The following is a 27,446-nucleotide window of genomic DNA, read 5'->3' as shown; positions in this document are numbered from 1 at the left end:
AGGTATGGCAGGGCAGCTCAGCCAAGTGGAATGTGCCTCCTGTGGTACGTGGAAAGTTGTGCATGCTTCAAGTGGCCTTGATGAACAAGTCTGCAGGAAATGTTACCAGCTGCAGAAACTTGAGCTCCGGGTTTCAGAACTCGAGTGGTGGCTGCAGTCACTGTGGTACATCCGCGACGCTGAGAACTACGTGGATAGCATGTTTAGGGAGGTGGTCACACCGCAGGTTAGGAGCGTGCAAGCAAAAAGGGAATGGGTGACCAGCAAGTCTAGGAGGAACAGACAGGTAGTGCAGGAGTCCTCCAAGTCCATCTCGTTCACAAACTGGTTTTCCATTTTGGATGCTGATGAGGGCAATGGCTCCTCAGAGGTGTGTAGCAAAAGCCAAGTTTGAGCACCACGGGTGGCTCAGCTGCACGGGCGGGAAGGAAGAACAGTGGAAGAGAAACAGTGGTAGGAGATTCAATAGTTCGGGGAACAGACAGGAGTTTCTACAGCCGTAGACACGACTCCAGAATGGTATATTGCCTCCCTGGTGCCAGGGTCAAGATGTCACTGAGCAACTGCAGGACATTCTTCTGGGGGAGGGTGAACAGCCAGAGGTCGTGGCTCACATTGGTACCAATGATATAGGTAGAAAGAGAGATGAATCCTGAAAGCAGACTTTAGGGAGCTCGGTAAGACATTAAAAAGCAGGACCTCAGAGGTACTAATCTCTGGATTACTCCCAGTGCCATGCTCTAGTGAACATAGAAATAGGAGGTTAGAGCTGATGAATCCATGGCTGGAGAGATGGTGCAGGAGGGAGGACTCCAAATGCCTGGGGCATTGGGACCTGTTCTGGGGGAGGTGGGACTTCTACAAAGCAGGCGGTTTGCACCTCAATAGGGCTGGGACCAATGTCCTTGCCGGAAGGTTTGCTTGTGCTGTTGGGCAGGGTTTTAACTCGTTTGGGAACCTGAGGGTAGACTCAGATGGGGCAAAATTAGAAATGGAAATGGAAGGCAGAAAATTAGTGTGTGTGTCCACAGGAAGAGGAAACAAAGGACAGAAAATTAAAAAAAAATGTTTGGCAATGCTCGAAGGTATATACTTCAATTGAAGGACTATAGCAAATAAAGTGGACAAGCTGCGGGCATAAATAGAAACGTGGCAGTATGATATCATAGCTATTACAGAAACATGGCTTAAAGAGGGACAGGAATGGCAGCTCAATGTTCCTGGTTACAGGACTTTCAGACACGAAAGAGAAGACGATAAAAAGGGAAGGGCAGGGTGGCAATTTTGGTCAGAGAAGCAATTACAGCTGTGAGGAGGGATGATATGTTACAAGAATCATCAATTGCGGCCACATGGATTGAGCTAAGGAACAAAAAAGGGGCAGTAACACTACTGGAAAAGTACTATTGAGACCCCTGAACAGTCAGAGGGAGATAGAGCAAATATGTAGGCAAATCTCTGAGAAGTGCAAAACAATAGGGCAGTAATCGTAGGGGATTTTAACTTCCCCAATATTAATTGGAATAGTTTTAGTGTGAAAGGCATGAAGGGAACAGAATTCTTGAGGTGCATTCAGGAGAACTTTCTTGGCCAATATGTAGCAAGTCTAACAAGAGAGGTCGTGGTTCTTTAGGTAATGTAGCTGGGCAGGTGGAAGAAGTGGCTGTGGGGGTAGTGATCATAATTCACTTAGTTTTAACTAACTGAGATAGCACAGAAGTTAAAGTTCTAAATTGCAGTAAGGCCAATTTTACTAAGCTGAGAAGTGATTTAGCAAAAGTGGACTGGAAACAGTGACTTGAAGGTAAATCAGTGTCACAGCAGTGGGAAACATTCAAAGGGGAGATTCAAGGAGTTCAGAGTAAACACGTTCCCACAAAGAGAAAGGGTGGGACAGCCAAATCTGAGCCCCATGGATGTCACAGGGCTTACAGGGTATGATAAGGCAGAAAAGCTTATGTAAGACAGAGAACTCAATACTACAAAAAGCTGCGAGGCGTATAGAAAGTGGAGGGGTGAAATCAAAAAGGAAATTAGGAAAACAAAGAGAGGGAATGAAAGAATATTAGCAAGTAAAATCGAGAACCCAAAGATGTTTTATCAATACATTAAGAATACGAGGATAATTAAGAGTAGGACCCATAAAAGACCAAAAAGGTAACCTATGTGTGGAAGCAGAAGATGTGGGTACGGTTCTTAATAAATACTGCTTCTGTCTTCACAAAAGACAGGGACAATGCAAACATTGTAGTTAAGCAGGAGGAGGAGTGTGAAGTATTGGATGCGATAAACATAGGGAGAGAGGAAGTATTAAGGGGATCAGCATCCTTGAAAGTGGATAAATCACCAGGGCCGGATGAAATGCACCTCAGGCTGTTAGAAGGAGCCAGGAAGGAAATAGCAGAAAATCTCACCAGCATTTTCCAAACCTCACTGGATACAAGTGTGGTGCTGGAGGATTGGAGGTCTGCTAACATTGTACCTTTGTTTAAAAAGTGTCATGCAGGCCCCCACCTACCAAGATAGCGTGGGGCGCGGTGTGTATCCGTAGGCATTAACCAAATTACGAGATTAAGTTTAATAAATTTGCACGTTTCTTCTTTAAACTTGAGAAAACCTGGTGTGCTGGTTTCTCTGCCTTATAATTGGAAAGCGGTGAACAAGGATTCACCAAGGGGAGGTCAAAACAGTGTTTAAAAAATTAAATCCTGTTACAATAAGATATGAGAGAGAGAGAGAGAGAGTGAGAGAGAGAGAGTATTGCAGAAAGAATACAAAGGAACCCCAGTGAAAGCATGGCCAATAATGCAGGGCTGGGTACAGAATTGCTAAAGCTCACTCAATTAATTCCAAAATTCAATGAGGAAGATGTGGAAGCGTTTTTGTCTTTTGAGAAACTGGCAAGGCAACTGAAATGGCCAGCTGAAACCAGGTCTCTTAATACAAAGCAAGCTAACTGGAAAAGCCTATGAGGTTTATTCCTTGTTGCCAGATGAGAGTTAATCAAATTATGAACTGACCAAAATGCTATCCTTGGGACATGTGAAGCCTATTGCCAAATTTGGGCGAGAAAGGGGGCCCTCTTCCAGCCAAACAAGAAGGTGCTGTGAGCAAGAGAGAGACCCGGAGACTTGTGTGCTTCCATTGTAATAAAGCAGGGCATTTAAAAGCCGATTGCTGGAAACGAAAGGGGAAATCAGTAGGGTTAATCAGGACACACCTGCTCAGTGCAGACAGGGACCTGATGCATAGCATAGCAGAACAAGCTGCGACTTTAACTGCACTAAGAGTGCAACCCAGGAAGTTTACTACGGCCAGTGCAGGAAAAGTTAATAGGATTCCTGAAGGTTATTAGGATTTTGTGTCTGAAGGGAAAGTAACCCCATACCCCTCGAGTGGGGTAAGCAAGCCCATAGTGATTCTCAGGGACATGGGACCACTAGATCCCTTTTCCAGGGAAAAGGCCTGACCTTTAGTTAGTTTCTAGGGGACATAGGTTTAAGTGGCGAGGGGCAAAGTTTAGAAGGGATGTACGAGGCAAGTTTTTTTTTTTATACAGAGGGTGGTGAGTGTGTGGAACTTGGTGCCGGGGGAGGTGGTGGAAGCAGGTACGATAGCGATGTTTAAGAGGCATCTTGACAAATACATGAATAGGATGGGAATAGAGGGATACGGTCCCGGAAGTGCAGAAGGTTTTAGTTTAGGCAGGCATCATGATCGGCGCAGGCTTGGAGGGCCGAATGGCCTGTTCCTGTGCTGTATTGTTTTTTGTTCTTTCCCCCAGAGAGTGCAGTGAACACCAAAATAGTGGCAAATGGTATTGGAGGGCAGGGTATGCTTGTACCTGGACAGCGACCTAGTTTCAGGATTGTCCCTAGTTTGCCTGTGGATGGGGTTGACCTGCTCCTAGTTAATGATCTGGCAGGGGTGAAGGTGGTAGCCACCCCAGTAGTGAAAGAAAGACCGCAGGAGGTCAGAAAGACAGGGCCATGGCAGGAGACAGTTCCCTGCAGAGTCCATGAACGTGTAGTGGATCAGGCCATGATCAAACCAGCTCCCCCAGAGGAGACTGCACCGGCACTGCAGGCAAATGCCTGTCCGAGACTCTCTTTGGAAAGTTAGAAGACCCAAGGAATGACTTAAATGGATTTTCCCTAGGTGAGGCTTAGCGAGCTGACCCAGTATTGCGAGAGTTAGCACAGGCTGCCCAGTCTGAAAGTGAAGCAGAGGGAGTCCCTGATTGCTACTATTTAAAGAATGACGTACTGATGAAGAAATGGAGTTCTCCTCCTCAGACCCGAGGACAAGGAAGGGACGGTAGTTCACCAGTTAGTGATGCCACAAATATTAATAAGGGCCCACGAGACTACAGTGGCTGTACATGCAGGTATACGAAAGACCAAAGCCCGCATAAGGCAACGGTTTGACTGGCCAAAACTCCACAAAGATGTGGTGGTGGTGGAGGACTGCAGGGGTTGCCACGTGTGCCAGGTTGAGGGGAAACCCCGACCTACAGTGAAACCTGCACCCCTAAGTCCTGTACCAGTGTTAGGAAGACGCTCCAGCAGAGGGCTGGTGAACTGCAAAGGACCCCCGCCGAAAACAAAAGGGGACAGGCAAGTACACGGGTGGCAAAAGTTGAGAGAGAAGGGGAATAACCAAGAGGGCAGGTTAAAGGAAGTCCGGGAGGAATACTGGATGGAAATCCCTACTGTCCGATCAGCCAAACCTGAAAAATGTGAAAAGTTAGACCCCGCATCCTCCTATGTAAATGCAGACTCTAGAAGCACCCCACCAGAGTTGCTAACAGCATTTACAGGAACCTGCAGAGACAATACCTGCAGGTAGGAGTGTCCCAGAGAACAAAGGGGACATTAACAAAGAATCCTACCCCACAGTTAGAGAAAAAGGGAACCACCCATCCGAGGTATGGAATACAAGAGCAGGGAGGTTATGCTGAAACTATATAAAACATTAGTTAGGCCACAACTTGAGTACTGTGTGCTGTTCTGGAAACCGCATTAAAGAAAGGATGTACTTGCACTGGAGAGACTACAGAGGAGATTTACAAGGATGTTGCCAGGACTGGAAATTGCCGCTATGAGGAAAGATTGAATAGGGTGGGATTGTATTCCTTGGACAGAGCAGGCTGAGGGCAGATTTAATTGAGATGTACAAAATTGTGAGGGGCCTGGATAGAATGGATGGAAAGGGACTATTTACCTTAGCAGTGGGGTCACTGACGAGGGGGCATAGATTTAAAGTGATTTGTAGAAGCATTAGAGGGGAGATGAGGAAATACTTTTTCACTCATTGGGTGGTGGGGGTCTGCAATTCGCTGTCTGAATGGGTGATAGAGGCAGAAAACCTCATCTCATTTAAAAGGTGCCTGGATGGGCATCTGAAGTGCCATAACCTGCAGGGCTCCTGACCAAATGCTGGAAAGTGGGATTAGACTGGGTGGCTCTTCTTTATCCAGCCAGTGCAGGCACGATGGGCCAAGTGGCCTCTTTCTGTGCTGTAAACTTTCTATAATTCTATGACAACATGTTCAATGGCCTTAGAGTGGAAAGGGAGGCTGGAAATAAGACAGATGTTGGGGTGGGGAGGGGCAGGGGGAGGGGGTGTCAAGCATCAATAGGAAGAAGAGGGGTAAAGACAGATTTTGGAAGGAAGAGGGTTGGTTCTTGAGCAAAGGGAGTATTACTGGCATTCTTGCTTAAAGAGAATGAGGCAGTCAAGAATTGGGTGGGGAGGGGACTAATGGAGTAGATGATGCATCTCATGTGGACCTTGGAGAGAGTAGGGTAGATGGGAGAGAAATTACAAATTAAGGTATGAGTGATTGGGTGTGCAAGGGCAGACAGATGGTTTTTGATAAGAGGGAGCTGAATGGATTGCCTCAATCTTAAGAAATCCATGGCTGTTTGCACTGGGTGTTGGAGGTGAAGGCAGAGGGATAGGGAAAGGGATTGATGAAAAGATGACACAAATTAACAATCGAGCTGGGAGATCTCACCTGTACATTGGCAAAGTCAACACGGTTGAGGTCACTGAGCATCTGGTTGATTTGTGACGTGTTCTGTAGCACGGCTCTGGCAGCCTGTGCGAGGTGGTTCAGGGATGTATACCTGCGCAATGTTTGGGCAAAGGCACTAACTACGCCCACCTTTTAAAAAAAAAACACAATAGAGCAATCAGTCAATCAGCAAACTACTGCTCACAATGCATCACTGTGGGGGATTATAATCCTAGCCCCTTTTTGGGGCTCTCTCGGATCAGGCGTACTTCTCAGATGATCACGCTCAACTTAAGGTTGAGAACAACAGATTCTAAAGACACTGAATGAGTCTGAAGGACTGATGTAACTCTCCCTAAAGGAAAGGAACCAGCTCAGAATATTACTGTCCTACAGATAGTCGTTTTAAAAGTTTCAGCCAGATTATAATAACCCGGATAATATAACTATACAGGTCTGGGAATCTCTCCTCTGTGATGTACCTAACCACCAAGAGTGTGCGGAGACGGGTTCACAGGTTAGCGATACAGAAGACTATAGTAGACAATATAAATTCTAATTTATATAGAAGTTTATGAAAGAACCCAACATGCAATTCACAGTTGGTGAGACAGTCAATCGCAACGTTAATAGTTCTAAGAAAAGAAAATACAATCTTCTTTCTAGTAGAGAATCTAATTTTTAAACGCAAGTATTGTTACAGGAAAATATTAAAGTAGGATATCCATCAATTACTAAAGTAACATTTACCTTAAATCCCCGAGTAGAAGACTACAGAGGTAGCGAGATAGCTCTGTCCCAGTTAAGGGGAGAATTATCACCTCACTCCAATAGTCGTACCTTTACAACGAGAGACATAGGAGCAAGTCCAACAAATCTAAAGATCCAATGTGTACTTCCAATATTTATACTGTTTCTCAAGTTGCATAACTTAATTTCTTATGTATGGGGGTGTTACCTCAACTGCAAGTAAGTTTGTCCCCCTATAATTCCCAAATAAGACTGTACAACTTTAATTTCTAGGTAAGGTCTGCCTTCTTTGATTCCTAAGAAAGGTCAAGCTGTGAGCCTTGTGATGGTCAATGGATCAGTCATTTAAGCCACAGGAGGAGGCCATTCAGCCCATCTAGTCCATGCCAGCTCTCCAGTCAGTCCCTCTCCCCTGCTCGATCCCCATAGCCATGCAAGCTCATTTCTTTCAAGTGGCCATCCAATTGCCTTTATAAGTCACTGATGGTACTCGCTGCCCACGAGGTTGGTGGAAGCAGAGACTAAGTCATTACCACCAGCTGCGTAAAAAATGTTCTTCCTCATATTCCCCCTGCATCTCTTTCCCAAAACCTTCAATCTATGTCCCCTCAGCCTTCTTTCTTTTCTTTTGGGTCTCCTTATCTCGAGAGACAATGGATACACGCCTGGAGGCGGTCAGTGGTTTGTGAAGCAGCGCCTGGAGTGGCTATAAAGGCCAATTCTAGAGTGACAGGCTCTTCCACAGGTGCTGCAGAGAAATTTGTTTGTCGGGGCTGTTGCACAGTTGGCTCTCCCCTTGCGCCTCTGTCTTTTTTCCTGCCAACTACTAAGTCTCTTCGACTCGCCACAATTTAGCCCTGTCTTTATGGCTGCCCGCCAGCTCTGGCGAATGCTGGCAACTGACTCCCACGACTTGTGATCAATGTCACACGATTTCATGTCGCGTTTGCAGACGTCTTTATAGCGGAGACATGGACGGCCGGTGGGTCTGATACCAGTGGCGAGCTCGCTGTACAATGTGTCTTTGGGGATCCTGCCATCTTCCATGCGGCTCACATGGCCAAGCCATCTCAAGCGCCGCTGACTCAGTAGTGTGTATAAGCTGGGGGTGTTGGCCGCTTCAAGGACTTCTGTGTTGGAGATATAGTCCTGCCACCTGATGCCAAGTATTCTCCGAAGGCAGCGAAGATGGAATGAATTGAGACGTCGCTCTTGGCTGGCATACGTTGTCCAGGCCTCGCTGCCGTAGAGCAAGGTACTGAGGACACAGGCCTGATACACTCGGACTTTTGTGTTCCGTGTCAGTGCGCCATTTTCCCACACTCTCTTGGTACTCATTAAGTATATTCCCACACTCTCAAAGTACTCATTAAGTATATTAGCCTTGCCCTGCACCTCAGCCTTGTACCATTAGTAAATGAGAACAGTTTTTCCTTATCTAACTTGTCTAAGCTTGTCATAATCTTGTACACTTTTATTAAATCTCCTCCCAATCACTTTTGTTCCAAGAACAAACTCAGCTTTTCCAACCTAACCTTGTAACTAAAATACTGCATCCCTGGAACCATTCTGGTAATTCTCCTCTGCACCCTCTCAAGGACCCTCACATCCTTCCTAAAGTACGGCGACCAGAACTGGACGCATTACTCCAGCTGGGGCCTAACCAGAGCTTTATAAAAGGTTCAGCACAGCTTCCCTGCTTTTGTACTCAATGCCTCTATTTATGAAGCCCAAGATCCCATATGCTTCACTAACCACTCTCTCAATATGTCCTGCCACCTTCAAAGATCAATGCACATGCATCCCCAGGTCCCTCAGTTCCTGCACACTCTTTAGAACTGTGCCATTAAGTATATATTGCCTCTGTCTATTCCTTCTGCCAAAACGTATCACCTCACACTTAAATTCCATCTGCCACCTCTCTGCCCATTCTGCTAGCCTATCTATGTCACGTTGCGGACGGTTGACATCATCTTGACTGTTTGCTGCACCTCCAAGTTTGGTTTCATTGAGATATGACTCTGTATTCCAAGATCCAAGTCATTTATATAGAGCAAATAGATCAGTGGTCCCAGCACTAACTCTTGGGATCACTGTCTACCATCCTCTAGTTTGAAAAACAACCATTTACTACGACTCACTGTTTTCTGTCCTTAAGCCAATTTGTTATACAACTGGACACTGACCCGCCTATACCGTGAACCACAATTTTGTTAACCAGCCTTCTAAGCGGTACCTTATCAGATGCTTTCTTAAAATCCATATAAACAACATCTGCTGCATTCCCTTCATCAACCTTCTTTGTTTAGTCATCAAAAATTAAATTAGATTAGTCAAGCATGATCTGCCTTTTATAAATCCGTGCTGGCCTAATTAACTCGAACCTCTCCAAGTACTTGTTGATTTTCTTTCCACTGATTGTTTCCAAAACCTGTTAAACTAACTGGCCTGTTGTTGCTATGACTGTCCTTACACCCTTTCTTGAATAAGGGTGTGATAATTGCCAAGGAACAATCCTCCGGTGCCTCCCCTGTATCCAGGGAAGACTGGAGCATTACGGCAAGCCCTTCCGCTAACTCCATCTCCACTTCCTTTAGCAACCTGGGATCCAACCATCTGGACCAGGAAACTTACCTACCCCAAGCATAGCGACCCCTTTTAATACCTCCCCCATCTGAATTTTTATCCTATCCCTTGCCTCTACTTTCTCCGCTTATACCAATATTTGGTTAGATTCTACTTCCTTGGAAAACACTGATTCAAAGTACTCATTAAGTATATTAGCCTTGCCCTGCACCTCTGAGCATATATTACCTTCTTTGTTCCCGATAGGGCCACCCCCCCAACCCTGCACCCTCCACCAGCACATATACTCTCACCTTCATGGGAATGCGTGCACATTAAGTTATGGGGTCACAACCTGGTGAGCACAGCACACCATGATAATACGGGAGACCCTGTCAGGGGCGTACGAGATCCACCCAGACACATGAACTGCATCTTCAGAAGCTCTATGGTCTGTTCAATGGTCGCCCTAGTTGACCCGTGGTATGTGTTGTACTTCGCCTCTGCTTCAGTGCTTGGGCTCCTCACAGGTGACATTAACCAAATCTTCAATGGGTAGCGCTGGTCACGTAGCAGCCATCCTTGAAAGGGTGCGGAGGATCAGAGAGCTCTGGCACCTGGGACTGGTGAAGAACGAAAGCATCATGGCTGCTTCCCAGGAACTGAGTACACACTGAAGGATCCTTCTGCAGTGGTTGCAGACCAGTTGGATATTGATGGAATGGAAGCCCTTCCTGTTCATAATGGCTGCTGCCTGTGTGTGTCTTGATGGTCATATGTATGCAGTTGATGACACCCTGTACCAAGGGGAATCCAGCAATGGCCCCGAACCCTACAGCCCTCTCAGCCTGCCTGTCCAGATCAGTGTTGAAGATGACCAACTGCTGGCCCTCCTAACATGGCACTGATGCCCATCTTGATGCATCGGTGAGCGAGAGACTGGGAGACCCCACACATATCTCAGGAGGATCCCTGGAATGATCCTCAGACGTAGACATTCAGCACCACTGGCATAGGGTGCCCACCACTTCCCATGGGCCTGAGCTCATCCTCCATCATGGCACACAGCTCTGCGATGGCCTCCCTGGACAGGCGAAGTCTTCATGGCTGCTAATCTGACATCTGTAGGTAATTAAGCCTGGTGCAGTAGACCCTCTTTGATGGGTAGGCCCTTCTGTGAACAGGAGGATGGTGGTGTGCCCCTCTGTGCCCTCTTCAGTGTCCTCCTCCAGAGGGTGAGGATTCTGGTGTCCCACACGTTGCTGCTGCCATGCTCTCTGACTGCTGCTGCCTCCCACTCTGATGCTCTTCCTCACTGGAGGTCCTGAAGCCTGACCAAATGAGGCCTGTGGCAGGTCACTGCATAGGAGGTTCCGAGGCCTCCTTCTCCCAGACCCACCAAGCCATCTGCTGCCAGCCTTGACTTTCCGTCCCCTCACCGTGTCCATATAACTGGTGAGGATCTGAAGCCCCTTGATCTCTGGGCACTCCTCATAAAATTCCATTTTCCCTGTAACATTTGAATCAATTGCCCGATTAACAGACTTAATTACCTTGCTGCAGCGTCGAAGCGGCTGTGCCTCTCGCCATGCCAGCTACCCTACAGAAAATCCAGAACTGATGTCAAGGCATCGGACTTGTTCTGACACCTTGCGTTATTATTTTACCAAACATCATGCCTCCTTACCTGCCTCCCATTTGCTTGGAAAAATCAGTCCTAGCAATTTCTTTTAGTTAAGGAAGAGTATAACTGAAGAATACCAAGCTCTGAACTACCCCATATAACAATGTCAATACTGAAAGAGCCCACAAGGACCTTTCTTCCATTTTCTTTTTTTTTTTTTTAAACAATTTTTATTCTTTCAGTCTAAAACTTAAATCAGCATCACCTAACGATTCCTTCCTGATATACCTCATCACTTTTATTTTACCATCATTGCCAGTGTTGTCCATAACCGTGACCCTTCACCTTGATTTCCCCACAGCAAAAGGATTCAAGTTGATTACAGTAAAAGCAGAATTAGAAAGTAAAATACATAGATGTATTTGGTTTTTAATATTTCCAAGAGAAATTGAAGAATTGCTTTTGGTTTCATTGATGAAAATAAATCTGACAGGGTGAACTTGCTGAGAATGTTTGAAGGCAGCAGTGTCAGATTAAGATTATCATACCCAGTCTTACCTTGGTCCGAACCATCTGCTGAGGGAAGCCATTCATCGCACTCATCAGCCACGCCTCCAGACTCTTGGCAAAATTCCGAATAGCTTGGGTCAAGGCACCTGAAGTAGTACCAAAAATTAATGGCATGCCTGATGGGGTTGTGCGAGAAGATGCTGTGCTACCTCAAGCACGCTCCCTCCCGCCCTCGTCACTCAGTCGAGATGTATGAGAGCAGGGACATGGGAACAAGGTTCCCTCCTCCCAGCAGTGAGTTCTATAGAGGCAATGACCGAGTCTGGAAACATGGCACAGCGCTTGCATGTGGCATAGGCAATAGTGAAGGACACGGAGTGCTAGGAGCGCAGGTGTAGGAAGATAAAGAGAATGTGGAAAGGAAGAAAATGTTGCATTTATATCATTCCTTTCACAACCTCAGGATGTCACAAAGTGCTTCATGGCCAATGAAATACTTTCTAATTGCAGTCACTGTTGTAATGTAGGAAACAGGACAGCCAATCTACACACAGCAAGCTCCCACAAACAGCAATGGGATAAAGAGGAGATCACCTGTTTTTAGATGTTGATTGAGGGATAAATGGTGACCAGGACATAGAGCAGGAGAGTTCTGCCCACCTTCAAAATAGTGCCATGGGATCTTTTACGTCCACGGCAATATAGTTCCAAGTCAGGATGATGAGTGACTTGGAGGTGGTGGTGTTCCCATGCATCAGCTGCCCTTGTCCTTTTAGGTGGTAGAAGTCATGGGTTTGGAAGGTGCTGTCTAAGGAGCCTTGATGCGTTGCTGCAGTGCACCTTGAGTGTTGAAAAGATGTTGCCGTGGAATTTTGCCATTTTAAAATGTTGGGTTAGGATTTGATATTATAAAATGTTGATATAGTTCAAAATTGCACACAGGAAGCAAAATTACATGGACAGGAAATCATGTGAAATAAAGTTGTGAATAGCTTTATCTGTAAAGTTCCTGGCCTGTGTGGTAATATCCACTACTTGGATCAGATTTTGGTAGCATGGTGCAAAACTGATTAAATCCAGTAGCAGATTACTGCAAGTCAGTTAAGTGTTCATCCATGGGGACACATCTCTGCAAGGTCAAAGTACAGATGTTACTGAAATACAAACAGAAAATGCTAGAAATACTCAGCAGGTCTGGCAGCATCTGTGAAGAAAGAAACAGAGTTAACATTTCGGGTCACAACCCTGCTGAGTATTTCCAGTATTTTCTGTTTTGATTTCAGATTTCCAGCATTTTTGGTTTTGATTTCAGATTTCCAACATCCGCAGTATTTTACTTTTGTACAGTTGTACTGGAATAATTCAGAGAACGCAAGTTCAAATCTCACCATGGCACCGTGAAAATTTGAACTAAGTTTTAAAAAAATATTCTGTAAATCAATGGAAGTGACAGGACCAAAATGTCAAGACCTTGAAGAGGGTGCCGGACAGATTTACTGGCATGGTACCAGGCCTGAGGGACTTCACTTATGTGGAGAGACTGGTGAAATAGGGGTTGCTGGCCCAACAGCAGAGGTTAATGGGAGATTTAATAGAAATGTTCAAATTTATGAGGGGTTTTGATGGAGTAGATAGGGAGAAACTGTTTCCCCTGGCAGGACAGTCGGTAACCAGAGGACACAGATTTAACACAACTAACAAAAGAATTAGGTGCTGAAGAGGAGAGTTCTTTTAAAAAGAAACAGCCAATTTTTCTGATCTGGATTTGAATATATACAAGGAAAGGAGAAATTTATCAGACTATGGCGGTAAGAGTGGGGGAGTGGGACTAATCGTATAGGTCTTTTTAAGGGCGAGCAAAGGGCATGGTGGGCTGAATAGCCTCCTGCTGTGCTGTATGATTCTATGGAACTGTCAGACTATCATAAAAACTCAACTGATTCACTCATCCTTAAGGGAAGGAAACTTGCTGTCCTTCTCCGTCTGGCCTGTACATGACTCCAGTCCCACACCAATATGTTTAATGCTTAATTGTGCTCTGAATGGGCCTAGCGACCCCCACAGTTGCTTCACCCCCTTCTCAGGACAACTGGGGATGGGCAGAAAATGCCCACTTTGCCAATGACACCCACATTCTAAGACTGGATTAAAAACACAAACAGTTTCTAGGTTCTAAAAAGGTTGGTTTAAAACAGCAGCTGCAGGCAGTGAACTGACCATGAACTGACAAAACAAATATCCAAATTCACGTGATACAAACAGAAAGGATGCTGGTAAGCATCTCAAAAAAATTAGAACCAGGGCCTCAAACTGAAGAATTTTAATCTTTACTTTACTAGCCTGTCTTTTATTCCCCCCCTTTAAAAAAAAAATGCTGTTTAAATTTTAATTTGCTTTTGTTTATTTTTCTTTACTATTTGCTTATTTTCATTTGCCTTACATTTTCTTATTCTACAGATTCCTTAGTTTATTAAAACCTCTCTTTATAATTTAACGTTCAACTCTTTCAATTTTAATAGAACATTTTCTATTCTGTTTCCCTGTCCACTTTATTCTCCTTTTAATTTCACAAACTTTGTTTTGTTAACTTCCATTCTTCAATGTATTGAAGGCAGGTAAAGTACAATGAGAGAGAGGTAGCACAGTGACAGTTACATTGAGGTCTCAAAGGGCTGACAGAGTCCAGTGGAATTGGGATTGGTAGTTTTCCAAAAATTCAAGATCTTATGGAGTAAGGAAAAGTTAGCGATGCTCAGAAACCCACAGTCAAAGTTAGAGAATAATGGGACTGCACACGTCCCCAAGGCCATTATCTGCATCCAGAGTAGCTGAAATGATCCTTATTGGAACTGGTCAGTCAGTCACCATCATTACAGAGATAAAAAGCTGGTGTCTGTAAGTGACCATGAAGCTGTCAGCTTGGCATAAAAATCCAAATGGTTCACTAATTACCTTTAACATCTATTCCCGCTCTGGCCTACATAAGATTCCAGTCCCACACCAAAGTAGTGACTTAACTGCCCTCTGAGGTGGCCCAGCAAGCCACTCAGTTCAGGAAAACTAGGGTTGGGTAATAAATGTCAGTTTTGCCAGTGACAAAATTCATAGAATTTTTTTGGGAAAAAACCTCAATGTGTCAACTACTTGAGGAAAGGGTTTGAATGTAGAAGTACAATATCAAAAAGCAATAATCACAAACTACTCACTGGGGACGGGTCGCAGCACATCTGGGATAAGAATTTCCACCAGCGCCTGGTATAGTACGTGATCACAGTTCCGCATCCATTTAATGATGGGTTCAAACTTACAGAGGTTGATGAGCTTGTCTTTGGGGAAAACGGCCTCACTCTCTGCCTCACTACATAAAAATGAGAAATGCAAAGCAACTTCACAACCAACACAGCAAATAGAAACTCAACTATTTATTCCACTCTGAAGGTCCATGTGGCAAATATGGCATTTAACATCTATGTACAAATACTACCTTTTACCCATTAAGAACAACCAAGAGCCAAGTTTGAAACCAAACACTGAGCATTCGACAACTGGTATTTAAAATTAACACTCCATAAAGAGCAGTAATAAAATATATTTCTCAAAAGGTAAAGACTCTAAATTCCTTCCAGGATTCCCTTCTTAACCAGTGAAACCTTTTGCTCCTCCAGCCAGGACTGTGATTCTCTGCTGTGCCAATATATATAGTCAGGGCAATAAGCTGAATATACATTTTAAATGAAAATTTCAAATCAACCCGTGTCCCAGCCATCTCATTCTCTCATTAGAAGCAGCAGTTCCTTACAGCACCACTAGACTCTGTGAGCAACTCCAACCCGGACACAAACAGGGGTGATATCCTTAGCATTCCTGGACATCAATTATAAAGAATTCAACACTGGTTGTACACACAGCAGTGCAAGAGGAGAACAATCCCTCACCTCCCAAAGCAAGCAAGGGTCTGGCCCAGCACACTCTCCCCACAACACACAACTAGATACCACCACAACCACCGCTCCCACCTTGTCTGCCCAGGTACAGCCCAGAGTGCATACTGCATCCCATGATTTTTCAACCATTAAAATTAATGGATAATTGTAGGCAGCACACCAGGATTTGACAATATACAGTTCTGGATGGGCGGTTCTATATCAGGAACTCACGCTTGAAAGATCAGTCCTTCCAGTTGGTCAAATAATCAATGGATTGTCGTAAGGTTTTGTAATATCCTTACCTCACTGAAGTGACAGAAGCACCATCACTTGGCGAGGGAGTTGAATGCCAAAAGGTTTGCCAAAGCTTTTCAATGTAGTGAAACTGAAGATTTATTACAACATCCAACATTGCCTGTAAAGAAAACAGTTCATTTGTTATGTGGGGCAGGATAGGTAATTAAAACTACATTCAGAAAATGGACTGCAAACTATTGAAATGCATTTTCTGAAAACAGGAACAGCTGCTTAAGAATGCAGTTATTTAGGTTGCTAACAATGCAAAGAAATAAAAGGTAATATTTACTGATGATAAAACTAACTAGCTACACCTAACATAACTACAATTGTAAATATGAATTAATTCTGATCAGTCCATTGCCCTATCATAATATATATAGAAACCACATAAAATCACCTAAGTTGTAACTGAAATAAGAATTTCTCTAACTTTGTATAAGTTAAAAAGCTAGGGTTGAACATGGAGGCAAAATACAAAATGGTGGACAGGAAAAATTCCATCAATGAAAACCAGAAAAGACCAAATATAAACAAACAGTCTGATTATAAATTAGATAATGAAAATCTATAACTGGGACAGCAACTTGAGCCTGTGGTCTTGCACAAATTTAACATTATCTCCACGTTTTATATTCTGCCTCTAGATATAAAGCCAAGGACTCCATTTGCTTTTTTAAATGGCCTTAATTGCTTACAGTGCCAATTTTGATGACCTGTGTTCACCTCTTTGCAATAACATCTGACCACTTCAGGTGGATTTTCTTTTCTAATTCTTACTTTCAAAATGTATTACTTCACATTTGTTTACATTGAACTGCATTTGCCACCTATCTGCCCATCTGTGCCTCCTATGGTCTGTCACAATTCTGGTCATAATTGTAATATGTAATTCCCAGATGCATGAAGATAGTCGAAAATATTACATGCATTGTTCATCATCTACCACATAGTGCAAAGACTGAACAATTTGCTCGGTTTCTTCAAAAATATGACTACTTTAAGTAAAAATAGGTCCCATTACGCTACTGGGTATACTCTATAGGCCACCAACTAGCGGGATAGACAGAGGAGCAAATTTGAAGGGAAATTACATTGAGATGCAAAAACGAAATAGTGTTAATAGGGGACTTCAATTATGCTAATATAGGCTGGGATAGAAATAGCGTAAAGGAAAAAGAAGAGTTTCTGAAGTGCGTTCAGGGGAATCTAGATCATTATGTTTCTAGCTCAACGAGGAAGGAGGCACAAGAACAGAAAATACTGAAAATACTCAGCAGGTCAGGCAGCATCTGCAGAGAGGTAGAGAAAGAGTTAATGTTTCAGGTCAATGACCTTTCATCAGAACTGACCTGAAACGTAACTCTGTTTCTCTCTCCATAGATACTGCCTGACCTGCTGAGTATTTCAAGTATTTTTTGTTTTTATTTCAGTTTTCCAGCATCTGCAGTATTTTGCTTTTGTATTAACGAAGGAGGCATTGCTGAATCTGTTTCTGGGGAATGAGGTGGGTCAAGTTGATAAGGGGTTAGTTGGTGATAACTTTTAGTAAAGAGTGATCTTAGTATCACAAAGTTTGGTTCTGATCAAGGGTCACTGACCTGTAACTCTGCTTCTCTCTCCACAGATGCTGCCAGACCTGCTGAGTATTTCCAGCATTTCTTGTTTTTAATCACAAAGTTTAGGTTGGCCATGGAAAAAGACAAGGAACAATCTAAAGTAAAAATACTAAACTGGAAGAGGGGCAATTTCAGTGGGGTGAGAACTGATCTGGCCCAGGTAAAGTGGAATCAAAGATTGGCAGGCAAAACTGTAATGGAACAATGGGCTGCCTTTAGAGGAGAGATGATTTGGGTATAGTGGCAATACATTCTCAAGGGGAAAGGCAGGGCAAACAAAGCCAGAGTTCCCTGTATGACGAAAGAGATAGAGAGTAAGCTGAAGCAGCAAAATGAGTATGACAGATTTCAGGTTGATAATACAAATGAGAACCAGGTTGAATATAGAAAGTACGGAGGGGAAGTGAAAAACGGAATAAAGGGAGGCAAAGAGAGTACGAGAAGAGACTCGCAGCTAACACAAAAGGGAACCAAAAATCTTCTATAAGCATATAAATAGTAAAAGCGTGCTAAGAGGAGAGATGGAGCCAATTTGGGACCACAAAGGGATCCACACACACGGAGGCAGAAGGCTTGGCTGAGGTACTAAATGAGTACTTTGCATCTGCCTTTACCAAGGAAGATACTGTCAAAGTGGTAGTGAGAGGAAGTAGTTGAGACATTCGATGGGCTAAAAATTGATAAAGAGCTATTAGAAAGGCTGGCAGTATTTAAAGTTATCCCAATTTCCTCCCTCATGATTACAAAGCAATTGAGCAAAATTTCTCTTCTTAAATGGGATAGGCCAACGTTGAACTTCAAAGTACAGGTTTTGTTTCAGAATAGACAACATTGAGAGACAGACAAACTTATTCATTAAAGTGTGTCAGGAAAAGGAGTCAAGGAGTTGCCATATGACATGACACGACACAAGTATGAATGAATACAAAATTCAGCTGAACCCCCAACACGTCCAAAGCAAGGCAGGGCATTACACAGTACAATAACACAACAATCAGCTTCTGCGATGGTCCTGAAACAGCAATGTGATATGGGGCTTGATTTGAAGCACCCATCTCTCCTCCAACCATTTCAGCACAGCACACCTCACCTCACAGTGCTCCCTGTACAAAATCTGTAATGTCTTTACTTCATTCAGTGTGATATCCTCTGGCAAAGGACAGCCACCAATATCTGCATCAATAAACTCTGGCAATGCGCGAGACATGTCTGTTGGGAGCAGGATAATTAAAGAGCATTTAGAAATATAATATGTTTTACATATGCATTATCACAAAGGCTCATGATCCCTGCACTGGCACTGCCAGGTGCCATACTCAGCCAAAGAGATCAGCAGTGTCTCAGGTCTGCAAAAAGACACAAAAGATCACATGATGCTCTTTAGTTCAGACTATAGAATCATAGAAAGTTTCAGGCACAGAAAGAGGCCACTTGGCCCATCGTGTCTGTGCCGACTATCATTGACCCTCCAGCACATTTCAAACCTTGCAACACATTTCCGTTCAGCTTTTAATTTGCGAGTATATCTGAAAAAAAAATTAACCCAATGCGAATGTATGCTAATCAATAAAGGCGAGCAGAGAGAGTTGGAAAACCATCTGTTGAAAGCCATTAACAAGGAAGAACGAACTGGAGCAGCACCTCATAATGGTGGACTACTTTGTCAGTGTTGTAGCTAAAGCAGCTTTACATGACGTTGGAAATCCTATACACTCATTTCAAGAGGACACATTTAAAACGAGGCCGTTGATAACCTGGAGTGGATTAATTCCTTCTGAAACCAACTGTATGAAATTAATTGACTCACCCAGAAACTGCTGGTGGTGTTGGCTCTGTGCAGCCACAGATTGCTCCGGGGTTGTTGGAGCTGCATGTTGTCCATTTCCAGGCATATTGTCTCCTACACCATCCAACTTCTGCATTGGTTTAAACCTAAAGACAAAAGCACAAAACTTACAAAAGGAAACTGTATGGAAGTATCAGAAGTAGTGATTTTATCTCACTTGGCCCATTGTTTTAGTTCAAGAAAGAAAATAATTAGAACTATTAAGTCATTAAAAAAAGCTGTTTACAAAATGTACAAATGCTTGACGGTTTTTCATACAATTTGGATTCTATGACATGGCTGTCGAAAAGAAGTTTGATTTAATTCCTTTCCTTTACAACAGAATCACTGCAAGAGGTTGACACCTGGTTGGCATCCTTCCATCTACAAAAGATGATGGACACGCAGCAAAGAGTCCATTTAGGTGGATGCCATTTCAAGTACAAAAATACATGCGCAGTGAATCAGTATTGACCAATATTATTCAGAGTTATAATCAACAACTGTCAACCTCTTTACATGCTGCATTTGTACCATTAGCAGATTATGCAATGACTTCGAACCTTGTACTCACGACCCACCCTTTGTCCTGAAACTACAGCTTGGTTGATGTTAATAGTGGAGCTGCTAGCATGCAGTCACTGCAACAGAGGACAGGGGTCCCTGGGTAGAGTGATTTGTGTCAGTAGGGGGACACTAGGATTGTACCTCGGTTGCAGGGGCGGGCAGGGTCCTGTATCACTGTCATCCTTGGGTGTGGGTTGGGTGGTGGGATGCTGGGATTGTACTTTAGCTGAGGGCCAGAGTTCTGAGGGACAGTGGCCCCTGGGTGTGGGTTGGGTGGCGAGATGGGAGGATTATACCTTTGTTTCTGATGTACTGGTTGCTGCCGCATTGCCATGTACTGCATATCCTCCTGTAAACGGTTCAAAGGTGAATCCGGCTTTAGACGAATCCCATAATAGTGATACTTGGAATTTCCCCTACAACACAAGAAAATGATATAAACCTAAAGATAGCTGAAGGAATAAACAGTAACTATCACTGACAGCAACTAAAATAATTCTGATTATTTCTGAAACAAGTGAACAATGCCCCAAAAGAATAATTTTTCATCTTGGAAATACGTTTCAAATAGGTCATTGCAATAGAAATACTGGGTTTGTATCAAGGAGGTAGAAAAGAGTTAAATAAGTTCTCTACAAACGAGTACTATAACATTCCCGATTAAACACAACCATTTGATTCTTGTGCCCAAAATTTCAGCCAACACATTACTCTGCAGTGTGACACGTAACTGGACTTGTTCTACAGTGGAATAATTAGTGTCTTTAGATCTTTTAAGTTCAGTGAAGTACTACAGCACTGCATCATTTCAGCTTTCAAGGCTGATGTTCAAACTGTAAGACTTCAATGGGAAATAAAAATATCTGTATGAATCGGTTAGTGTAACAAATTAATTCTGATCCCAACAATGCTGCCTTGGGAAAAGGTTCACTGGAGGCCAAATTAATACAAGACTGTATTTCTAACATGCATTTATGTGGATGAACAATTGTTTTTTTTTTTTTACCCTGACCTTGTTCCCAGTCTTCTGGTCCTCAGCCCCATGAACACAGAACGAATCAGTTTGCCAAAAGAAGCTGCATTGACAGGGTCGAGCTTCTGTTCTTGACAGTGCCGCAGGTAATGGTTGTACAGGGAGCTTCGTGGGAGGCTGACTCCTTCAGCAGTCTCATAGTTATCAAGGAGCCACTGAAGCTGCGTTGAAGAGAGACAGTGTGTCACCCATCCATACTGTACACAGTTAAACTCAAGCAACTTTAGCACACACTGGTTACTTGTCAGCTCACTAAAATAATATGGAGAAGGCAAAGTACAGAATCATTCAGATGATTATGCAACGAATTAATTAACAATGAAAACAAGTTTGACTGGAGCTGTATTCACAAGCATCATCCCTAATGGCCACTTTCACTAAGCTGTTTCTAGTCCAAACCAGGTGAGACCTGTTGAAGTACACACTTTTACACTCAGATACGTTCTCTTGTGCTCGTGTTGGAAAATAAAGATTACCTGGAGTCTTCAACCTTTTAAGAAGCATCCAACACACTGTTGGAGTAAACCTGCCCCTGGTCTATGACATGCCAGGAAAAATTTGGATATCGGGAGAGTTTCCCTTTAAGGCGTCTGCTCTGTTGACCTTCCCAGTTCTGAAGGGCTGGGTAGGTGTGAACTGTATTTGAAGGATGCTCCTTAAAGGATGAAGATGACCCTGCAAGACAGGTACGCTTTCTTCTATGGATCGCAACTTCTACAGACCAGCCAATTAGGACAGGGGAGTTGAACATGCTTGTGTTAGGTCAGACCTATCAACACACAGTGTAAACCCAGTGCAGTGTTTCACTATCCTTATTTGTGCCACACCTAGCACTAACATTCGGCGGCTGCAGGAGCCCATTGGCCAGCACTCATGATTAGGCAGAATGTCCTGACTAGATTGCCTCCCATGTTGACTCAACACTTCAAACATGACCATGGAACAGCAGAGAATGCAACAGGGGAGTAGTGACATGCCACCCCATTACTATTACTGAGATCAAGAACAGATTTTGCAGCTCCTTCAAAGAACAAAGAACAGTACAGCACAGGAACAGGCCATTCGGCCCTCCAAGCCTGCACCGATCTTGATGCCTGTCTAAACTAAAACCTTCTGCACTTCCGGGGACCGTATCCCTCTATTCCCATCCTATTCATGTATTTGTCAAGATGACTCTTAAACGTCGCTACCGTACCTGCTTCCACCGCCTCCCCCGGCAGCAAGTTCCAGGCATTCACCACCCTTTGTGTAAAAAAAAAAAAAAAAACTTGCCTTGCACATCCCCTCTAAACTTTGCCTATCTCACCTTAAACCTATGTCCCCTAGTAACTGACTCTTCCACCCTGGGAAAAAAGCTTCCGACTATCCACTCTGTCCATGCCACTCATAACTTTGTAAACCTCTATCATGTTGCCTCTCCACCTCCGTCATTCACTATCCTTATTTGTGCCACACCCAGCACTAACATTCTACCGGGGTTAGGCAGCTGTGAAGGAAGAATCCCAAAAAGGTCAAAGATAGGATCTGTGGGAGATTCGGAGCAATCTGGCTCAGTGCTTTTCAGAGTCAACGTTTCTGTAGAACACCCTGAAATTGAAGCTGCAGAGAGACCATCCGATTCTTAAGTGCTTACTGCAAGATGATTCGGCCAAGTCATGGCTTCCACAGACAGAGCTGACAGCGAGTGGGGGAACCTGGGCCAGTATATCAGGAACAACCATTTGCTGCTCACCAGGAGTGGTGTTCATGCCTTCCACGCTGGGCGGAAACCCTCAGAACCTGAACTGCTTGGTTTGTAGGCATTGCAGAAAGGAGACAGAGCTTGCTGGTGACAAAGTAGCCTTGTAGGAGCAACCACCTGCATTAAGCATCCAAGTTGAACGATGTAGAACTTTGGCAAGTACCAGAAGATTCTGAAGGCGTTGCTCCAAGTGGAATCACATCAATGCTCTGAGGCAGGATTAACACTGCTCAACACTGACTGTCGTCTGATCACATAAACCAACAGTGCTTTGCGGAGCTGGCTTCCTCAGTGCTAACCTTTCAATTGTAGGGCTTGCATAAGTGAGGAGCTTTTTGTTTCATCAAACAGTACCAGGATGTCCCCAAATGCCGTGAGTTGAACTCAGAAAAGGGGTACAACCTATTGAAGGGTTTAAGGCAGATTAACCTAACGTATTCTATCTGGGATCAAAACTATATACATTAAATTATCATTCCTATGCCTCCAAGTATTTTGGCCCCTTTCCGAAGGTGTTGATTCAGTGCTAGGGCATTTTTTTTCACTTGATCCAAGACAATGATGTCTGCAGGGTACTCAATAGGAACGAGGGGCATAGCAGCACAGTCCAACTTAATCCTTGTTTGTTACCTACACAAACACAACTTCGAACAGGAGTCACCAGAACCCTGACCAATATTACCAACCCAGTCCAGGGAATTTAAGCCGTTTGTAGAGCCTTCAGCATTGATGGGGAAACACTTGCCCTGTTGCAGAGTGATAATGCTTTTGTGACCAACAAACACAGGCCACTCCACTCTTCATTTTAAACAATGGATGGTTAATAAATTATGGGTGAGTAAGGAAACCAGGGTTTTCATTTCAGGAAAGTCACACTAAATGAACTGAGTAAGTGAGCAGTATTTAAGACCTAAAACCATTATAACGTAACCCATTTGGTCTATAGACTTTTCCCTGCTGTTCACTGCAAATCATTCTCAGCGTGACATTTCAATATAGAAAATGCTAAGAACTTCAGAATTCTGAAGATTCACTGGATGCGATTCAGTAAATACAGATGACTCACATGGCTGTTCAACAGAGTACTTTTATGGGCCGTGATCCCTTCAGATTTCTGTAGGTTCTCGATTGCCATTTCAATCTATTGGAACAAATCACACATCTCAGATTAAGCCGCCTGAGATTAACAACGCATAAAGCAGCTAATTTAGTTATCTTGACTGACAAATGCTTGACAAGAGTAAGGTGTATCAATTACGCTTGTTGAACCATCTAGTGCTCAGAATTAGCACCACTTTCAAATTTCAAAATTAAAATCGAAAATACAATATTGACATTGTATAAAGGTTTATTAAAATTAAACAGGACATTAAACAGGTTCCTATTTTTCTTGAGATTTGCCCATGTTCTGTAATCTTCAGTTTCCTGCAGCATTCCTACTTATGTGAAGCAGATATGGGTTTCTGAAAATGCAGCTCTGTAACCAAGCTGTGATGCCGCAGAAGGGAACACAACTTTGGACTTGCAACTTGCTGCTGTCTAAAAAAGGATTTGATCATAAGTACAACATTGGGGTAGCAGCACAAGATCTTTCAACTGAAGTGGATGTTAAAGGATAGTACTTCCCTCAGCGTCAGCCTCCATCATGTGCTCATACCCTCATGTGGAGCTTAAACCTACAATCTTTTGATTCACAGAGACTGTGACCAACTGAGCCAACCTAACACTAGGAAATGCAAATACAGTGAATGGCAACTTTGACACCTGCATAACACAGGATTAGACCAATTTTATGCAGCTTTTACCACAAGATCAATAACCTTTAAATGTTGAAGGAACACATCCTGGTTTCTTTCAGTTTTGAAGGTCATTGACCTGAAATATTAACTTGGTTTCTCTCTCCACAGATGCTGCCAGACCTGTTGAGTATTTCCAACATTTTGTGTTTTTATTTCAGATTTCCAGCATCCACAATATTTTGCTTTTGTGTTTGGATCTTGGTTTCTTTCTCTATTGTCATCTCTTAAGTGTTTTGACATGGTGAGTGATGAAGTTAGTTAACACCTCAAGGTCTCCTTCAATTTCTCCCTTAGCAAATTCTATTTCACCCATGAAATGCATGTCTCCTATTTTTACTTTCAAACATACAACACCTTATGTTGCCTATATTGAATTTAATTTACCATTAAAATCCCAGGCCCTATCAAGCTCTCTCTCCTTTTTATTTTGCTATGGTTTTGGCCATAGACCGGTAGGGTCAAATGGCCTGTTTCTGTGCTGTACATTCTATGCAACACCTTGAAAGCTACACACCCTAGCTTATCATCTCTGAATTTATCAGCCATTCATTGAGATTAATTATACATCAGTAACATGGAACAGGAGTGTCCCAGCACCTCTCTCAATCCATCCCCTCTATGACTTAGCTTCCTTTACAATCACCTTCTGCTTCCTTCCAGTTGGCCAATTCCTAATGTGCATCTGTGTTATTCACTTTGTTTGTAAAAGGAGTTTCCTGCATATTACTCTATCAAAGGCCTTTATTTGGCTTCCCGTCATCAAACTAGCATGTCAGCTATAAGGCTAGTCAGGCAAGGGCCATATTGGCTGTAATTTATTGGATTGTTTTCATAGCTACTCCGCTATTTATATTAGACAACTTATTACTGACGTCAACTTAATGGGCCTCTAGTTGTCAAATATAGCTCCTCTTAAATATGGGGACTCCAGCAGCATGTTTCCAGTCAGAATGTCCCAGTGTTCATTTGCTTCCTCAAACGCCCATCAGTGCTCTTCAAATCTCCTATTTTGTCTCTGTTGCTGGAGCATGCCAGCTGTTCCAGGAAATATATTAGTTTTCAGTCCATTTCGATGTATATTGTCAGTGTCCTCCCTATTTTAAAAATAATCCTCAAAGAAGTGATTCAGAATATTAAATTATTTCATGTTAAACTCCCTCAGGACTCTCTTGCAGTTACAGCACCAGGACCTTCTCATGTTGATTTGCTGCTGTGGCATTTTCCACTTTTCTATTAGCATCCTTGAAATATTTGACCTGCTCCTGTACCAGCTGGCACTTGGTCCAATGGTCACTCTTGCTTCTCCATATGAGCTTCCTGATTCTTTTCTGTCCCCCTTTTAAAGCAGTTGGTGTCAAGGTATCAGTAGCACAGAAAGTTCTCCAGTGTCCTGAACTGCTTCCTAGAACAGTGTATTTTTAGTCCAGGTGCATGACTGAGTCCCAGTTAATGGAAGAGCATGACAATATCTAGGAAACTCAAACCATATCATTGGATTCAATATCAAACTGAAGGTAAAAGATAAAAGGTAATTAACTGGAAACAAACAAAGATAAAGATGGGGGCACTAGCCCAGATCAGTCATCAGATAAGATAATAGGAAAGTTTCGAACAGAAGGTGGAAGGACTCAGCTTAGATCCATTCCCACAAGAAATAGTGGAGGAGTCGCAAACACTGGACAAACGAGATTTAAAAAGAAGCGAATAAACACCAAAGTCACACAAAAGAAAATTAAATGAAGTACAGAAAGCAGAAGGGAAACCAAGAAAGACTAAGGGGGAAATGGAGACTGCCAGCGACCAAAGGATTTCCTAAACACAAAACCACTTCAAAGGTCGGGCCATATAGAGATGTAACAGTGGGGAAGCAAGGGTCCATAATATGGAAGAAAATTTCTCACTGAGAGAGTGACCTGAGCTAATTAAGAACAGCCAGCACAAATTCTAAAGGGCAAGTCACTTCTGACAAATTTAGTAAGAGTCCATTTGGGAAAGAAAACTGATAGAGGAAATGCAGTGAATGTCATATATAGGGGTTTTCAAAAGCTTTCTGAAAGTGGTGTATAGAAAGCATATTGATAAAATTAAGGCACACAATATTAAAGGCAGCATGGATGGAAAAGTGGCTTGCAGATTAGAAGGATGCAAAAGGTGATGTCCCCTGGGTTAGCACTGAAACTATTCCTCTTTCCATATTTACCTTAAGAAAGAGGGACACGGGTATAGGAGCTAAAATATCAAACTTCGCAGATGACACAAAATTAGGGATTAACCAGAGGACTTTGCATCTGTCTTCACAAAAGATGGGGACAATGCAGACATTGTAGTTAAGGAGGAGGAGTGTGAAGTATTGGACGTGATAAACATAGGGAGAGGGGAAGCTTTTTAAAAAAATTCATTCTTGGGATGTGGGCATCGCTGGCTAGGCCAGCATTTATTGCCCATGCCTAATTGCCCTTGAGGGGAGTACTAAAGGGATTAGCATCCTTGAAAGGGGATAAATCACCAGAGCCGGATGAAATGTACCCTAGGCTGTTAAAAGAAGCCAGGGAGGAAATTGCGAAAGGTCTGACCATCATTTTCCAATCCTCACTGGATACAGGTGTGGTGCTGGAGAAGTGGAGGTCTGCTAACATTGTACCTTTGTTTAAAAAGGGAGCGAGGGATAAACCAAATAATTACAGGCCAGTCAGTCTAACCTAAGTAGTGGGCAAATTATTGGAATCAATTCTGAGAGACAGGGTAAACTGTCATATATAGATTGTAAATAGTTGAGGCCCCAGCACTGATCCTTGCGGCACTCCACTAGTGACAGGTTGCCAAACTGAAAGCACCCCATTTATGCCTACTCTTTTTCATATCTTATCAATCCTAAATTTATCTTTTACTACAACTGTCCAACTTAATTTACTGATAGTAAGTTTTCAGGATTTGAGTTTTCCATTCCCTTAAACTCTCATATACCTCTCTTCTTTTCTTCTTTTGGGCCTCCTTATCTCGAGAGACAATGGATACGCGCCTGGAGGTGGTCAGTGGTTTGTGAAGCAGCGCCTGGAGTGGCTATAAAGGCCAATTCTGGAGTGACAGGCTCTTCCACAGGTGCTGCAGAGAAATTTGTTTGTTGGGGCTGTTGCACAGTTGGCTCTCCCCTTGCGCCTCTGTCTTTTTTCC

General features: G+C 43.3%; 1 protein-coding gene across 5 annotated transcripts in view; it reads right to left on the bottom strand.

The window, feature by feature from the left end:
- Positions 1–27,446, bottom strand: part of LOC137351813 (DNA-binding protein RFX2-like) — a 149,316-nt gene that overhangs the window by 21,634 nt on the left and 100,236 nt on the right. For 4 of the 5 annotated variants that reach the window (XM_068016671.1, XM_068016668.1, XM_068016672.1 and 1 more), the window contains 9 exons: positions 23,543–23,617; positions 20,709–20,896; positions 19,999–20,118; positions 19,118–19,242; positions 18,401–18,519; positions 15,697–15,809; positions 14,675–14,826; positions 11,517–11,614; positions 6,020–6,169 (listed from right to left, as the gene is read on the bottom strand). In XM_068016671.1, coding sequence (XP_067872772.1) covers positions 6,020–6,169; positions 11,517–11,614; positions 14,675–14,826; positions 15,697–15,809; positions 18,401–18,519; positions 19,118–19,242; positions 19,999–20,118; positions 20,709–20,896; positions 23,543–23,617 — 1,140 coding nt within the window. The remainder of the gene's footprint in view (positions 1–6,019; positions 6,170–11,516; positions 11,615–14,674; positions 14,827–15,696; positions 15,810–18,400; positions 18,520–19,117; positions 19,243–19,998; positions 20,119–20,708; positions 20,897–23,542; positions 23,618–27,446) is intronic. The other variant, XM_068016669.1, reaches the window with a different exon arrangement.

The sequence above is a fragment of the Heterodontus francisci genome, chromosome 36 (assembly GCF_036365525.1).
Source record: "Heterodontus francisci isolate sHetFra1 chromosome 36, sHetFra1.hap1, whole genome shotgun sequence".
In the NCBI taxonomy this organism is placed as follows: domain Eukaryota; kingdom Metazoa; phylum Chordata; class Chondrichthyes; order Heterodontiformes; family Heterodontidae; genus Heterodontus; species Heterodontus francisci.
The sequence above is the reverse complement of the archived record's forward strand: the minus strand, read 5'-3'. Positions and strand labels throughout refer to the sequence as shown.